The 17,897-nt window shown below is 43.0% G+C and overlaps 1 protein-coding gene across 1 annotated transcript; it reads right to left on the reverse strand.

The window, feature by feature from the left end:
- Nucleotides 1-8,366: 8,366 nt before the first annotated feature.
- On the reverse strand, nucleotides 8,367-14,744 carry CENPM (centromere protein M). The gene is made up of 6 exons (XM_033162652.1): nucleotides 14,642-14,744; nucleotides 13,206-13,285; nucleotides 11,852-11,950; nucleotides 11,572-11,651; nucleotides 10,991-11,082; nucleotides 8,367-10,066 (listed from the first exon to the last, which is right to left on the reverse strand). The coding sequence occupies exons 1-6, from the start codon at nucleotides 14,696-14,698 to the stop codon at nucleotides 9,926-9,928; spliced, it is 549 nt and encodes a 182-aa protein (XP_033018543.1). The 5' UTR covers nucleotides 14,699-14,744; the 3' UTR covers nucleotides 8,367-9,925.
- Between the last annotated feature and the right edge of the window lie 3,153 nt (nucleotides 14,745-17,897).

Consider the following 17,897-nt stretch of genomic DNA (forward strand, 5'->3'; position numbering starts at 1 on the left):
GGCCATGATGGTTAAAGCTTCACCTATTTAATCTCTATCAAAGGCACAAGAACGGGGGGGGGGGTGGCTCTATTACTACACGTGTACCTTGGTGCTTGTGTGGGATGGTGCTTGGTGTTGACCTGTGACTGGAAAGAGTGGGGCAAATGCTAAGTGTGGAAAAGTCCATAGTATGCAAGGCAAGTTCTATAAGCAACATTTACAGACAGTGCAGAAAATAGCAACACTAATCTGCTTATTAGTCTTTAAACCGAAAAATGTTAAAACTGCTTTCATGTTTTTAACAAGTAGCTTTGTGTGTGTGTGTGTGTGTACGCGCTAAAGCCATCAAAAAATGGAAGCAAAAAAGGAAAGGATTTTACAGTAGATGTGGCCCTGTTGTCAGACATCTGCTTTTGTGCTCTTGCAACTGAAAAGCAGACAGGGATTGGATAATGCTGGCTCCTAAACCTATGGAGAGGTCCCATGTCCCTTTTCAAAAGGCGACTGATTAATTGCTCATTTTGCCTGATGACTCTCTGAGGCAGGCACTAATGCTGACTTCAACAGGGCAATTCAACCCTTTTTCCACTAGAGAGAAGGAAGGAGCTAGCTCTGTCACTTCCCTTTTCAGAATCACTCTGGGGTTTCCACTGCTCTTCTGCGACGACAAGCATGTCATTTTGAAGTTTGTCAATCACAATTTAATCAACCAGCCGCTACATCTGAAGCTTAACTGGTATCAAATCATAATTTGCTTGCTGATTATACCTCTGTGGCAATTTGTCTCTGACTCCATTTAAACGTTCAATGTAAAATGCAGCCGGGTTGTTTCCTCTTCAGCTGATTCAAAGTGCAAGGCAGCATCTGGCAAACTTACAAGAATTTGAGAATAGATGTGGAGTCCCCTGCCTTGGCCCCAAGGCTTCACGCCAAGTGCGACGGGACCAGTCACGCTCCCCTAAATCCGCCTCTGACAGATCTCTAAACCAAAAAGCAGTCTCCTTTCAGATGCATCTTCCACAGTACCTGCCCTAGTCAAGGATATATTCCACTCTTGGTTGGGTATAATCCCTACCCCCCTTGATATGCACCTGCAACAACTAAGTAATCAGGGTACCATTTTTTTCTGACTCCTACTCAAAGGCAGGCACAGGGCAAGGTGATCTGACCTTGCACCCAACCTTCTAAAAATCCCACTTCCAATAGGGGCTTCTATCAAAGCAGCTCAGTAGCAACAACAAGATATTTGGATGCACAAACTTTAGAGTACAGAAGGCACTGCATCATTCACGTGGGAAAACTAATCTGAGTTACACAGTTTTCACACAGTAGTGCTCATCTTCCTCCATTAAGGAAAGTTCACAAGGATCTTGCACCCAGCTTGTAATATCAGTGGCTTTACATTCCACAACATGAATCAAAGAGTCGATGCATGATTGCACTTACATCAAGTGTGCAACAACTCCCAGTTGCACAAAGCACAAAGCAGCTGGGAAGAAAGGACCACCCATAAACAAGACAGTGTGAGCTGATCTTGAGGGCGGATCCACACTGTACCTTTAAATTCAAAGCACATTTAAAGCACATGACTTCTCCCAGAGTCCTGGGAATTGTAGTTTGTTAAAGGTGCTAGAAATGGTAGGAAATGACAGCTCCTAGGATTCTTGGGGGGAAAGAACGTGCTTCGAATGCACACTGAATATGCTTTCTTTGTGTAGTGTGGATCTGCCCATAGTCTATCTAGGATCTATTTTGGAAAGAAGCCAAACTTGCCCTGAGCTGAGATGCAGGTATTTGTTACTGACCTGGTTTTGAATCCATCTTTCGTTTAAGAGCAGCACATTTTTCACCCATCCTGTCAGGGACGCTTTAAGCAGACAATATAAATAGAGCAGAACTGGGGTGCGTTTTTTAAAAGAGCCTTAAAGCATGCCAACTATCTAAATGAGTTTCTGTTTCCTATCCAACTTCTCTTTTTCCTACAATGAAAATGCTACTTCATGAATAGAGCAGGAATTCCCCCCCCCAACCACCCCCTTTTTTTGGACGAACTTTGTATACAAACCCCCGTATAGCTGCACCTTCTCTGTCTCCTTATCTCGTTGCACGGTGCTTATGCCAGCCACATTATGCACAACAGGGGACTCCTGTCTATCTCCCTGTTAATTCAGGTATCCCTCTTCTCCTCTGCATTTTGCACATTGCTGGCGTTCTCGCATCAGTAAATTGCAGGCTGGGGCTCTAGGGAGATGTTGGGCAGACATATGCATAGCTCTTCCATCGTAAAGAGATGTCCAGAATGCAGCAGGAGGAAAGGCATTGTTTATTACAATTATTTCTATCACACATTTCAAGGTGGTGGTGGTAGACGGACCTGTGGGGTGTAGGGAAGGGAGATTTGACTGGAGCGGACTCTAAGGTGGCTTTTGCCGGTGTCCTTCAATGAACTCTATGCTGATCCCTTTCCATGCACACAGTTGAACTGGCAGGCAGTGTTCAAATTACCATTAGATACTGTTTTGAGAAGCTTATGAGGGACACACACATGATTTGACTAAAGTTGGTCAGTGTGGGGTGACCCCCTCGTGGATTTCATTAAGGACTTCCTACTTCCACCTCCCTGTACTCAGTAATGTACCAACTGCCTTCAGGATGTGTGCCATTAATCGTGATTGTACTTTGAGACTGGCATCCAAAATAGGGGGTGTACTGATTTCACATCATTTTAGAAGTATCATGCAATGCCTTTGTCCCTTTGCTTCTGTTCTGTACATGAACAGAACTCCCTGTGCAGGATAATACTTAGACACAAACCACCATAAATTAATTCTTCATTATAATGCTTTCCTAGCCTGGCCACTGATTATTTTGTTCCTTCCTCCCTGCATTTGAAATTCAGCATGCGAAACCCGACAGAACAGAAGCACTTGGAACATGCTTCTGTCCTCCAGCAAGTTCAACAGAAAGAGCATTGCCTGAATCTAGCATTTTTCATCTTCAAAGCATTGCATGGACATTGGCTAATTAATCTTCCCTGCACTCTTGGGAAGGAGGTGACTAAGTACCCTGTGCTATTATGTCGAGCGGCATAAAAATCAAAGGAATTAAGAGATGGGGAAAGACACGGTCTAGCAGAGTAGGTCATGTTTGTTTCCCATGCGCAATCACCTCTGGCTAATGTGCAGAATTATTCTCTACATATTGTTCTCCAGGGCTCTTGTCGAGTCAAGTTTTAAACAGCTTTAGTAACACGATTTCCAGCCAGCTCCCCTAGGATGCTCTTCCCCAGTCTGTTGTATCACTCAGTGGGAGAAATGCTGGCTGTTACTAAGGCTAAGAGTTTGCTCATTTTGCAGCTCCCCCACCCATAGCTGTCAAGTTTCGGATTTGAAAATAAAGGATCAGCACCCTCACCTGTCCCGGGGACAGTCTACGGTTCTCAGGGACAGTCCACGCCATGGTAATCCCCCCAGGCTACAAATTAATTTACACCAGGCTACACACCATCATCTTTCCCCACATTCATATGTGGGATTTGACTGGAGTAACACATGACTGGAAAGGTTTGCAGTTCCACAAACATAGGTGTGCACTGCCTTGAAATAAAAAGAAGTGAACAAAAGAAGGCTCACTAGGGGGCGCATTGCTAAAAAAATGTCAACTTGGTAACCAGAGGTTCAACTGAATAGAATCTGAATCACATGCACCACAAGGCCTATGCAGCCTCAACTTAAGGTGGCTCCCGGCCTGGCTTTTTACAGGCCCCAGCTGACTGCACAACCTGGCCTTTGGAAAGGCCATATAGACAGATACCTTTAGCTTCTGCACCCCTCCTTTGAACACCTGTCAACACAACCACATAGGCGTTTTCCACAACAGCTCCACAGCACAAATGCCTTCTGCAGGCAGGCACCTGTGCGCAAGAAATGTGCTCCGCTCCCCACGTGCAGCATTTGCACGACCTGACAGCACCACACATGGAGGGATAATTCCCACACACAGCTTGATGGGCACATGTGCAACCCCCCCAACCCCATATATATATATATATATATATATATATATATATATATATATATAATGGTTGGCTGTGATGGTCTTTGGTTTCCTGTGTGAGTGGGGTGGATGAGAGTTTTTGACCAGGTTAGCCATATTGATTTGTATGCTGCCGGTAGATTTTTGTCATTGTCTTGTTGGGCTGTGTGTGTGATGAAGGGAAGCCATATCAGGGTGAAGGCGTCATCTTCTATTTGTCCCCATGTCAGTTTCAACTTACTGGTTAGTTTTTCTAGTAGGGCTGTTTCCAATACTACTTGAGCTATGGTTCTTCCAACAGCAATATTGCAGCTGCCAATCAGCACTAGGGAGCTTTCTCACAGAAAGGGACTCCTAGGTTGAAAGCAGCAGTATTTTGAAATAAGTCACTGCTATTCCCAGGATTCTGGCTTAGGGGTGCGTGGTTCAAAAGCCCCATAGGAAATACTATGCTTCTGTGAAAAGTGGTATTTTTACTGGGAACTAAGCAATCAACCATGGACAATCAGTTGGCCATACATTATGTTGACAGTATAAAAAACAGCAATGATAGCAACAATGAAAAAAAAAATTACCAACAACACAGGCCATGAAGAGAACCCAGTATTTACCAGATTGAGTTGGAAGATATTCTCTCAATAAGATGCCACCTCCCTCTGGACACAACAGGCAGGATCTTCAAAGACTTTTGACCCCTCCTCCAGGGTGAGGAGTTGCCCCACCATCCTTCCCAGGGTTCAGGCATGAAAGGTTGGGTCTCTGTTTTGCTCTAAAATCTCCAACTTTTTGTACTGTTTTGTGAGTTTGTATCCTTTTCCCTTTATGAGGTGTTTTTGTGTGCGTTTGTGTTCCCCCACCTATCTCAGTCAGCAAAAGGACCTAAAAAGATATCTTTGTATTTCCCCATTTGTGTTGGGGTTTTCCCTGTTCTTGTGGTTCTTTTCCCAGCACTTGGTGGCTGGGGGAAGGTTTCTTCTAACCCTGACTGACTGGTCCCTGGACACTTTGCATGTGGCCATTCGTGCACTACTGCATTGAGTGGACCTGCCATTACGAAGAGCTCATGGCACTTTCTTTTTTCTCAACAATGGGCCCATAATTTCTCAAGCAAGTGGGGACCCCATTTGAGCCAGGTCTAGAGCTTGTTGCTGGATTTGGCAAGTCCCATACTCACCATCTCAAGGACTGCCTTTGAAAGGGAGTTCAGCACCTGGAATGTTGGCATTCCTTTTCTCGTCTATTCCTACTCTTTGTACAGGAGTGCTAAGTGCATTACATAAATCTTTTGGGATCCCTATCCAATCAGAGCTGATGTGGAGCAAGGTTGCATCGGGGTCTCGCACTTATTCTATTGAGTGGGACTGCCAACTTTGGTTTTGGTTTCCTTGGTAAGAGGAGACAGGACAGGTGGCCAGGTCCTTTCCTACAGGGTCTTCAGTGTGCCATTGCAAAGGTGTAATTTGCCACATAATTCTCTTGTACATCTCCCCTACACCTCGTTTTCACCTGCTAGTTCTATTTCATTGCCTTTCATAAGCAGTGTGTCTGGTTGAGGGGGTTCCTTTGTTGGCATGAGTACTCATTACCAACATTCCCACCCATTTCTTCTGTGCTTTTGTGGGGAACAGGATTCATGGCTACCTCTGCTGAGATGACAGAGGTGGCCCTTCACCTCTCAGGGGATGATGAAACATCTGACTCAAAATGATTCTGCTGCAGATACAATTGGCTTTCATGGGCATGTGATCTCACCTTCTCTCGGTGTCTACAATGGCGGCAACAGGGATCCTCTTTCTTTCAACCCCCTGCCTTTTCCCTTGCTTCTTCCTTAAGAAATTTATATCTAAGGAAATATCCTCATCATGGTCTGAGCACAATAGACAATGTAAGTGCACAGCAAAGTGCACAAATTCTTCTCACAAGGATTCTAAACACCACAGGAGTGAATTCTTGCAGTTCAAGCTCATGGGAGGGGTAGGGGATTCTCCCTTTGTTTCGTTTCAATATCTTCTTACTCTAGAGACCAGTTGTCCTCCAAAAGTTCTAGACTAGGGGGGCTAAAAGGTCTGCTTCTGTCACCATTACTCAGGAGCAGGCAATGCTGACATTGGCATCCATATGTCTGGGGTCCCTCAGTACAAGTGAGGATTGCTTCTGTCATGGGCACCCAAAGAGAACTGTCTGATTTGAACCAGTCACAATCTAAAGTTGTGGTGGAAGAGGGGTCGTTGTCCGAGGAGGAGCCTTGTCTTTTCTCTTGAGGTTTTATCCTAAGAAACATAGGATTGTGCAATTCACTGGTGATGGGACAAACAGGTGCTCTGTGTGTATGTGTCCCACTCTTTGACCACCACTCTTTTCCTGTCTCCCCCGAGGTCTGAATGAAGAAAAATCGCTGGGGAAAATTGTTGGGCAGGATTGACCAAAAAAGGAAGACTGCTAACCCTTATAGTCTTCTTTCTTAACCAAAGGCAAGGATTCTCTCTTACCTTTGCTTGGACCCTCAAATTTCAAAGCCTCCTGATTCTATACGGGTGGCCAGAAGTCTTCTTCCACCTGACCGTGATTAGTCTGGTCAGGGAGAAAACATCTGATGCTGAATGAGGTGTATGCAATTCAATTTGAGAGCATGCTTCGTTATCATTATGTCCCTACCCCTTGATCATGGCAGCCTGTGAAGCATCCGAATTACATGAGGGCTATTCAACACCTAGTGAATAGAATGCAATAGAATTTGTCCCCCCCTCAAGAGAGAGGTCTGGGGTCTAATCATTCTTATTCTTAGGGTCTCAAAAGCACAGGGCCGTTTGGGTTATTTTGGACCTAAAGTGTCTAAACTAAGTGTTTAATAATAGTTTTAATATTGTTTTAAATGTTGTAACCTGCCCTGTAACCTTAGGGTGAAGAGAAGGAAATAAATAAACAAAAATAAAAACAGTAATTGTACAAGAAAACAAATTATTTCTAAATGGAGACCATGTGGTTCATCAGAGGCACTAAGAAAGGGAGACTGGATGGCCTCCACAGACCTTTGAGGCATACAGTGGTACCCTGTGTTACGCACACGATCTGTTCCCGATCACACTACGTAACATGGGCGTGCTTAACTCAAACACCACCCCAAACCCCCCAAAAGTAGTGCAATTTGAGCGCTTCTGCACATGCGCGAAGTGCGCAGAAGCATTCTGCACATCCAGGGATCGCACGCAAGATGCGCATGCTCTGGAAACGCTTCTGGGTTGCGGCCGTTCTTAACTCGAACATGCGCAACCCGGGGTATGACTATCTCCATGGTGCTCTCAGCCCATCACTGGTGCTTTCTACAACAATCTCTACCAGTACTGAGTGTTACCCTTCAGCCTCTTGGTGACACCAAGGGTTTTCATGAAGATACTGATGGCGGTGGCAGCTCATCTCCAGTTGCTCATATCCATCCTTATCTACACAACACCTTGGTGAGGGCCCCATCAGTGGTCAGGTGCTAGATGGACACTCAAGCAATATTAGATTGCCTTTGCAATCTAGGGTTTCATGTTGAATCAAGAGAAGAGTTCCCTGGTTCTGACTCAGGTTCTCACCCATCGGGGGGGGGGGCATCCCTAATATGTTCCAGTTCAGGAACGTATCAATTTCCATTTTCAAAAGAGAAGCAAACAATATAAATCTGTTAGAAGTGGGAACTGGTCCAGAAGTTAAAGCAGCAGCTTTTAAAAATAAAGGACAAATTAAAGCTTGGGAACTAGGAGTCCATTCAAGCTTAAACAGTAGCTTGTTGCTAACCTAAGCCTACATTCTACATTTGAAAAGCAAGGCAGGAATGTGTTGCTCTTCCCTGTTACAAGCGACTCTTACCAAAGAGGCACAAAATTTATTGAAATGGTAATTAAAGATTTTATTTAAAGAGCTTGCCTCATATAGGTTCCTTACACATTACAAACCATGAAGGCAAACCTGGACTAGTAGTGCCCATATTTATGGCTGAACTGCTGATGGCATAGTACTTGATGTAGTGTAGTGACCTTTAAGCTTGTTGCTGCAATTCCGAAAGAAAAATATATGGAACATGTCAGGCCAAAAAACTGTCATCAGCTGTTTCATCTTTGTGTAAGTTACCATCCATCACAAGAAACGGTTCATTTAAAGAGATGTGGTAAACAAGTCAAATACCTTACTGCTTCCATCAATCAGATAGAATCGTTTGGCATTTTAATAAGAAGTAGATGGGATTTTCCTTTTAGACATAAGTGTGATAACAGCAAATTACCAATTAGCACTGATAGTTGACCAAACCCAATTAGCTGCCATGGCTTTTGTCCCATTCAAGCCAGCAGTGAAATAAAAGCAAAATGGAAATTGTAACTTTAAACATTTATTTATGAACTGCTGTTTAATGCTGTATTTAGGAATTCTGTTTCCTGGATCAGATACCCAACACATACAGTCGTTTTATAAGTGGCAGGAAGCTTAGCCTAGCCCTAAAGCTTCTGAGCATGATTGGTATTTAACAAAGGTCTTGCTACCATCTTGTGGTTACACTGACAACTGCAAGGAATCACAAAGGAAAAAGCACTAGCTACATACAAGGAAACAGCACAGGCAGCCTCTTGCATTTCAGAGCCACTTTGTCACACATTTTACATTTTTCTCTATACCTGTGCAGATGTATATCATGTATGAAATTACATTTGAAATAGTTCTTGTTTCCCTTCAGCTGCTCTCCAAACCAAGTATAGTGATATCAAAATGCAGCAGTAATAAATAAAGTAGTCTCTATTTTCTATATTGCATGAATTTAACCTACAAATATTTTCCACAATCAAGACCGTAGTATAGTAATATGTTTACCCTTTCATACACATCACATATGTAAGCATATGTTGCACACCGTCCTGCTCTCAAGAAAAAAAAGGCAAGCCTTCATTTGCCACTGAAGTAGCAATGTTTGTAAAACTATCCATAATAGAGATAATTAATCTCAGAACTTGGGTAGGAAAACTAACCCATCGGGGAAGGGGCAGGAATACTATACTAAAAAGAGCTTCTGTGCTATCTGCAGCTTCTTCCCAACTACTCAATGTTCAACTTAACATGTCTCTTCATGCTCAGTCTACCCATACTCTGATACTAGACTGATATGACCTACTTTGCTGTCAGTACTATATTCTGGAGACCTATTTTTAACTAGCACAAACAACAGATGTGTTTTACAATCTTACTGGACTGTGTGTGCCTATTTACCAAAAAGTCCATTAATGTTCTAGGGCTGGTCAAGCTATCCATCCTCTTTTTGCGCAGATTGTCATTAAGGCTCTGTTTCACTCAACAAAGCATAATTGTTACGAGTCTACTAGACACCAGCATAAATGCACAGGCATGTAAGAGACACTTGCACCATTTTATGCTTGTGTTAGAATTCAGAGGCAACTCTTCCACTTAACTGTAGTTGCCAACCTACAACTGCAGCTGAATTTCTGGAATTAAAAGCCTTGCCCCATCAATTAGTTGTGGAAGCACAACATAGATTTACATTTAACTGCCTTTCAACGTTGACCTGCTGGCCATTTGACTCTCTGATTAGTTTCCAAACACAGAGTGTTGGAAACACCCCCCACAAGGCCATACAGACATATTGGATAAACAAAGATGCCTATCTAGAAAGCCCAAAGGTAGGTTCTCAGTCCTTGGACCAATTCGGCTATTTTGAAGCTACGTAATCTCCGTTTCTAGTGCCCCTGTCTTCTATTCAGTATTATTTATTATTTAAACTTTATTTCTGAAACACACAAACACAAACATACACAAATATCATTATTAACTATAAATGACATGTGGCATCATTTCCTTGTAAAAGAGGCACAGAAATTTTTCGTTCACCCAGAAATCACTGATAAGTGAAAAATAGAAAACTTTATTCCATGATAGTGGGGTCATCAATGTAACTTCCTATTAACGAACTGAAGAAGAGTGCAGAAACTCCTGGCACATGACCAGAACATATTTGCAGCATCCGGAGCAGCTGTCGAGCTGTGGAAATCCTGATATTCTCACACTAGAAGAAGGACAGACAAAAATCTAATAGTTGTAAGGAAGCTAAGGCTGATGCTGAGACAGAAACAGTCATCAATATGCATTTGCTTTATATAACTGATAAAAACTAAAAGGTCACTAAAACCAAACTTAAAAGATAGGACTACCCCACTTATACTTAACCTGCAGTTGTCCCAGTGTGCTAGAAGTCAAAAGGATGTAGACTGCAATACAGAAAGTATCTCCACAATGTCCCGGGTAAATAAAACAAGCACCAACTCCAGTTCTGCAACAGATGGAGTTCTAAACCAAGCAAGAAGAGATGAGCTATGTCCCACCTAAAACTGGTGAGTGCAAACATGCCTGTATTTGAGACCTGGTTTGCTAACACAACCATAACCGAGAGCAAGAAAGAAAGGAATTAAAGGATAACTGGATTAAAGCAGCATCCTGCCTTTCCCCAACATTGGAGCTGAAGAGATGGATGGGACCATCCTAGCAGTTGTCCGGTGATCCACCCGTCTTCTCCTAGGATTGGAGGGGGGGCAGATGCTGTTTGACTGCTATGTTGCCAAGGACCATAGAACAAATTAGCAAGCTTGCTGGCATGCTTTTTGCAGTAATGTTGGTGGGGTGCTGCACACAGTACATACTTAGGACAAAAGAAACACCCAATGACCACAATTTTAGCTCAGTGAGTAAGGAAGTGTGGACCCCTGGTCAAGCAATGTTGACAATTAGCTTTTTATCTCTGTTGTTTATCATTCTAGGTTTTCCAGACCCATACCTCTCTCCATGTCCTTTTAGTCATGGCCTGTGCCAATGGCCACAGTAGCTGAGAATGGAACAAGAAGTGTACAAGCCCGGATAAGATACAAATTTGCAGTATTGGTTCACACTACAGTAAAAAAATAAATCACACAGCAAAAACCCCAAGGATTCTTACTTCCAGTTCACAGAATAGAACAGGGCTGCAGTAACAATCTGCCAGCTTCAAGACAGCGTCCACGTCAACACTGACTTGATTCATTCCACATGCTATAAAAGAGAACAAAAAGAAATATATGTTCAGCCCTGTTTTCCCTGATACAACAGTATTTTTCTTGTGGTTTATGCATATTTATTTTCAGTGTGCATTGAAATACCAAAAATATTTTGTGTTGTTTTTTAAAAACCTTCAAACATTAAAGCCAAAGCTTTGTAGTATAATTGTGTAACATTAGTCTTTTAGTGGATGTAGACCACAATTTGGAGATTCTTATCGGACCCACTACAGAAGATCAAACTTGTATTATAAAAAAATGGTTCAAGTCATCTCTTAATAACGAAGCAGGAGTGCACCATTTTGAGGAATGAAGAGGAAGAAAACAATGTCAACAGCAAAATTCAGGTGGAATCCTGTTACATTTGGGACAATGCAACTGCTACACAATAAAGTTGTGGCTATGATGCTTTAAAGGCTTTAAACAATTAGTGAAAAACATTTGAAGAATAAAACGTGGAACAAGAAATGTGTTTTATACATACCACCTATGACCAGAAAGCACACTTTTCCAAGGAAAAAGTTGGCATCTACATGTAGCAGTGAAGATTCAATATCCTTAAAACTGGTAGAAAAACAAATAAAAAAAGCACCCAGTGTGATAGTTGAAGCTGAAAGATAAAGTTGCGCAACACTAATCTGTGAGCTTCATGGCTATCAAGTCATCCCAATCTTTGTTTGCCACATCCATACCCAACACTCTAACCACACTGACATTAACATTTTTAAAAGAACTTCCTTCATACCCATCTTTCCTACACATACCTGTATTTGCTTTTTACGTTAATCATAAAAACAATCAGATCAATTCGAGGCCGGATGTGATCTCTCTCTGCAGGTAAAGGAAGAGACCTTGTCAAGTGGCTGAAAGAAACCAAGGTGCATTTTTAGTTAAGGCTACAAAACAGATAGATTTAACCTAAATAAGCTGTATAGGAAGGGGGAAACAGATATCATGAACACAGGTATATTCAACTAAACCACTTCAAGCAGGAAGATAGAAATCTAATACTGTAGAACACCTAACTCAGACATCTCCAAACTAAGGCCTGTGAGCTGGATGCGGCCCGTGCAAGCCAATTGTGCGGTCCCCAACAACCGCCACCCACTCTTACCAGCGGGGTGCAGTGCTGTTGCCCAACTCCGGGTCGGTGCGGCAACGGAAATAGCTTTTGCGCATGCGCAAAACGTCATTTGTGGCACATTTTCATGTCTGCGGAGGCCCGTGTGCATGCGCACAAGCTATTTGCAGTTCCGCGTTGACCTGGAAGTGCACCAAAAAAAGTGAGTGCGCACGCATATGGGTGCGCGCTCCGCCCTCCGTGCGATCGGCACCGGAGGAACTGGCCCAAGGCCGGGTACGTTTGGGGACCCCTGACCTAACTGAACATAAGAGATCAAGCCAGTTGCAGTTTTAAATGGCTCTCTCTAAAGTCTGAATATGTTAACTCAGGCTTCCTCAACCTTGGCCCTCCAGATGTTTTTGGTCTACAACTCCCATGATCCCTAGCTAGCAGGACCAGTGATCAGGGATGATGGGAATTGTAGTCTGAAAATATCTGGAAGGCCGAGGTTGAGGAAGCCTGTGTTAACTCTACAAGCTGCTGAACAATGCAACAGCACTATTATATTAATGAAGGCTATATACTTTAGGCTCTCCAAACTGAAAAGAGTATTTACCACTGCCAAGTCCAGAGCGAATTGTGCCCCCCAAAACAGACACAGAAACACAGAATTGTAAAGTTGGAAGGAACCCTGAGGGTAATCTAGTCCAACCACTTGTAATGCAGGAATGTGCAGTCATCCTATATGCGAATTGAACCTGCAACCTTGCTGTTATCAGCACCATGCTCTAACCAACTGAGCTCCTACATGTATTAATAAAATCAAGAACTCAGTTTTGCAAGGGCCATTAATGGGTTGTAAGTAAGATCCTGCTTGTTTTAGAACATTACACGTTCTCCATCGTCATAACAACCTTGTAGTAGGAAACAGTTCACTACCTTAGAACAATGATGTTCCATAGTAACCTCAAAACAGAAATGAGAACAAAACACTAGTATCTTTCAAATGGTAGTTTCCATATTTGAGAGAAATTTTAAGTTCTCTCACCACTTACATATTTATTTTAAAATCTTCTTTTTCCTTAAGCATTGTCTCTGCTAGCTGCTCTTGGAAATCTTCATTTGTTCCAACCAACTGTTAAAGAAAAATAAAATTTGGCTAACAGCTGAGAAAAAAGGGATTATGAATAACAGATCAATTAACAAGTTACCTGCCCCAAAATCCCCATCTCCCTCCACACCTCATTTTTCAAGTCCAGCCCCTATGCCAGGGGTCAGCAACCTAAGGCCCATGGGCTGGAAGCGGCCGGCAGAGGTCATTTGACCAGCCCAGGAGCCACCTCTGAACTGAGCTACTGGCACAGCACGGTGTGGGGACTCGCTTCTGCAGCACTGGAAATTGTGTCTCCACATATGCCAGAATTCGCAGGCGCACATGCGATCCAGCCCATGGAAGGATCTCCGTGAGACCAATCCAGCCCAGGCAAGATAAACCTTGCCAACCCCTGCCCTACGCCCAACTCTCTGTCTTAATCTGCCTTCCAGGATGTGACACCCTCTGGAAGTTTTGGGCTGCAGCTTTGTTGGCAAGGAATGATGGAAGTTGTATGGTAAAGGTAAAGGACCCCTGGACGGTTAAGTCCAGTCAAAGGCGACGATGGGGTTGCGCCGCTCATCTCACTTTCAGGCCAAGGGAGCCGGTGTTTGTCCACAGATAGCTTTCTGGGTCATGTGGCCAGCATGACTAAACTGCTTCTGGAGCAACAGAACACCGTGACATAAACCAGAGCGCAAGGAAATGCCTTTTACCTTCACACCACAGTGGTACCTACCGGTATTTATCTGCTTGCACTGGCGTGCTTTCGAACTGCTAGGTTGGCAGGAGCTGGGACTGAGCAATGGGAGCTCACCCTGTTGTGGGGATTTGAACCAACGACTTTCTGGGAGTTGCAGTACAAAGCAGCTGAAGGGCACGAGGTTGGAGAAGGCTGGTCTTAAGTCATCCGAGTCAACAGTGGTTCAGCTTTACCATTTCACTCGATGGGAGAACTTTAGCAGATGCGGCTCCCATCACCAAGCCTAAGGAACTCCGTGTCTGACTTATTAAAACAAGGGGCTCAAATTTCATCCATCCTTCCTCCTAGCTCAAGAGGGGAAAGAGCTGACGGGGAAATGAACTCTGTACATGGCCTGCGGCTCGAACCCTCCACCCAAAGCAGCTCAGCAGCTGAGCTAACAGAAGCACTCCCGGTTTAGGGACGGTAGAGAACCAAAGCATGGAAGTAAGCAACATAGAAAACCAACGAGAAAGCAGCAAGGGAACCAATGAGAGAAGCCGGAAGGCGGACTAAAAAAAAAAGCCCTAAGGCGTCGCATTGATTTTCTCTGAACAACCAGGGCCCCGGTCAAAAGCAAGCGGGGAAATAACGAAAAGAAACTGCCCGTTTGCGCTACCGGTTGCCGCCCTTCCCCCAGTATCATAAATACGCACCAAAACAGTGGCAGAGTTGATTGCTGGGAGCTTGGCAAAAGCAGCCAACGCCGTCATTGTCACAAATTACAGCAGCGCGACTTCAAGTTTCAAACTGCCGCCAGTACCTACGTCACCAAAACGTCTTTATACGCGCCGCTGCTATAAAAAGTTTGGACGGGGGTGTGGCCTCTAAAAACCCAAGTACTGTAGATGCATTGCGGATTCCGGTCTTATCTGCGCATGCGGAGTTTTGGCTCTTGCCCTGCTGGAGGGAAGAGGGCGCACGCGCGGGCAGCAAACGTTTTCTTTTCTGGTGTTTTATGTAGGGCACTTGCGGGGGTGGCCGTTGGCACCTGCGCGCGCTGTGTGACGTCATTGCTCGTGAGAGGCTCGTGAGGGAGGGGGCGGGGTGTGAGGCTATAAAGAGAGAGGTTTATCTTGGGGAGTTAGTGAAAGAGGGAAACTGGCTTCCTAGCAGCGCTCATTCTAAATAAAATAATAAGCTGGAGGCAAACTTGTAGAAACGTAGCCTCTCGAACGACACTGTTTTTATTTTGTGTGGAGTGGTTCTGCAGCAGTGTTAGGTTTATTATAACCTTTCATATAAACCTTATAGATGCCTAAGGAATGAACGCTATTGTTTGTTTTAATGATGTATCTATTTAATTTTTTTTATTTGTCTTCTCAGGGGAGATGTTCAGGGGTTTGTTTGCACCCAACTAGGAAAATTGATTTAATTGGGCTGTTTCTTTCCTCTTCTCCAGCCTGGTAACTGGCTAAAAATAGAGATAAAGCACATGTTCCACATTTCTTTGCTCAAACAATGTATTAAACAAGCTTTTTCCAACCTGTGGGTTGCAAAGCCTGTGCAAAAGGCTTTATAAGTAAACCCAAAGTAATTACTGCTTTCACTCCTTAACTGGTATGATGATAACTCTTAAAAATGTTTTGTTGGCGTATTATAATGCTGTACTGACTCATGTATTGCTGTAGAAATTGGAGTTCTTGGTAATACCCAGAAGTCAAAAATTAAAGAATCCAAGAACTGTGGCCAGAGTTCTTGGATTCTTTAATTTTTGACTTTTAGTACTGACTGCTGTAAGCAAACATTAAAGTGTAGGACTTGAGCATTTCCAACGTTCACTAACATGTGTCAGGACAGCATTGAAATACAACTGGGAACTGGTGGTTGGCTGCAGACGAAATGATGGTTTGCCACAACAGGCTCATACAGGGTGTTTTGAGTGACTAGTATGGCTCTTTCTGTGGAGGAGAGTAGCTTTTGTCTCTTTCAAGCATGTCTTGGTTGACATCTTCTTGGATCTGGGGAGTTCCCACAACACACACACACACACACTGTGAATTTGGATATAGGGGGATCCCAGGGCCACGGTGAGGGGTGCATAGGAGGAACTGCAAGGCAGGAAAGTGAGGAGATGCCCAGATTCCCAAGCCAGTTACTGGTTGGACAGAGAAAGGAAGAGTTTATATAAATAATAATATGGAAGTTCATGTGTGCTGAGAAGAGCAGACAAGACCTTTATCCCGAACAGTGGTAGCTTATGCCACTTATTCATATTGGATCCCCCACGACACCCACATTCTTCAGATAGAGCTATCTAGGTCATTCACCACAATATATGAACCAAGGAAGAGCCTTGCTGAATCAGGCCAGTGGCTCATTTAGTCTAACATCTTGTTCATAAAGTGGCCAAGCAGATGCCCGAATGGGAAGTCTGCAAGCAGGACCTGAGAGCAAGAGGCTTCTACATTTATTTATGTTGAACAATTTATATACTGCTTATAATTAGACAAACCTCCTTAGCTGTTTCCTTCTCCATACGTTTGGACTTGTGGGTTGCCACACCAAAAATAGTCGGAAACTTCTGCTATTAAGCCACTTGTGTTGCTCAGATGTTGCCTGCTGAAATATGTGGCCGCACTGTGGTTGACATGAACACTTAACAGTGGCCAATAAGCCCACCTACCATGGAGAAGATAACTAGGTCTCTGATTTAGGTTCTCATGTTCAAACCCTGACAGAATTATGCTAAATGACCTACACAGAAGGAAAAATTAAGAGTTTTCAGTTTTAAGACTTGTGTGTATGTAACTCATGCCATCTCTCCAACAGTTCTGTTCGTTTATATTTAAAATTTGGAATCTGCTATATAGTATTGCTGTGTTCGCAATGGCTTGCTTTTTGTAATCAGTTTTGAAAATGAAAAATGGAAAGATCAATCCTTTCTCCATATTTCCTATGTCTAAGGAGTTTTTTATTACTAATATTTATGGAGCCGCAGAACTTTATAAGCAGATGCTGATAGATAAATGAGCAACTAAACGGAAAATACTGACTTCAAGACCAATCAACCTTCTATGGCTACAAGGACAAACCAATCTACAGTAATTTGTTTGCTGTTTCCTTTCATAGTACAACTCAATTTAGCAACATGTTATACTTGGATAACATGTTTCCAACTTGTTCTTGGGCTTGAGGAAATAATACAGTAGTCTATTTTACTGTGGAGGGAAGATGATGTAATGGTATAATACAAAATATGAACAGCATTGTGGGCAGTAACTGTTTTTCACCACATCTTGTGTGCTTTCCTCTTTTGAAATACCATTAAGCACAGACCATGCAAAGGCTTTGTGTGCTAATGCAATCTGACATCATTTTTAAAAATCCTAACAAAGGTTGACAGTTCAGCACATTGCCAGTACTAGACAAATTGCAAGTGAAGTGGAAGAACTCTAGAAATATTTTTGTTCCTCATCAGATTCAGTTAGGGTTCATTGAGAATTATTCTGAAATAGGCTCATTGTAAAGGTATGAGAACAAAAAATAAATAAAACATTAAATCACCAGAAACTGCTATTGGGAATTTTAATTTTTTTTTAAGTGCAATGCTACATTTTGGAGATAAAAGAAATGGGGGAATCTCTTCTTTTATATAAAGTCACCTCTCCGTTTATATAAAGCAGTTAGAGCTATTGCCTGAATTGATGTTATTGTGCAATCTAGGTCACAGCTTCTAACTACCGTATTTTTCATGCCATAGGGCGCACCGGACCATAGGGTGCACCTCGTTTTTAGAGGAGGAAACAAGAAAATAAAGTATTTTTCTGGTTTTCCTCCTCTAAAAGCCCTGTTTTTGTGCAGCTTTTTTGCAAAGGGAAAAGCTCTTTTTTTGAGGATCAGCTCAAAATTTTGCAGCTTTTTTGCAAACGGAAAAACCCTGTTCTTTTTGAGGATCAGCTCAAAGTTTAG

This window comes from Lacerta agilis, chromosome 10 (assembly GCF_009819535.1).
Source record: "Lacerta agilis isolate rLacAgi1 chromosome 10, rLacAgi1.pri, whole genome shotgun sequence".
In the NCBI taxonomy this organism is placed as follows: domain Eukaryota; kingdom Metazoa; phylum Chordata; class Lepidosauria; order Squamata; family Lacertidae; genus Lacerta; species Lacerta agilis.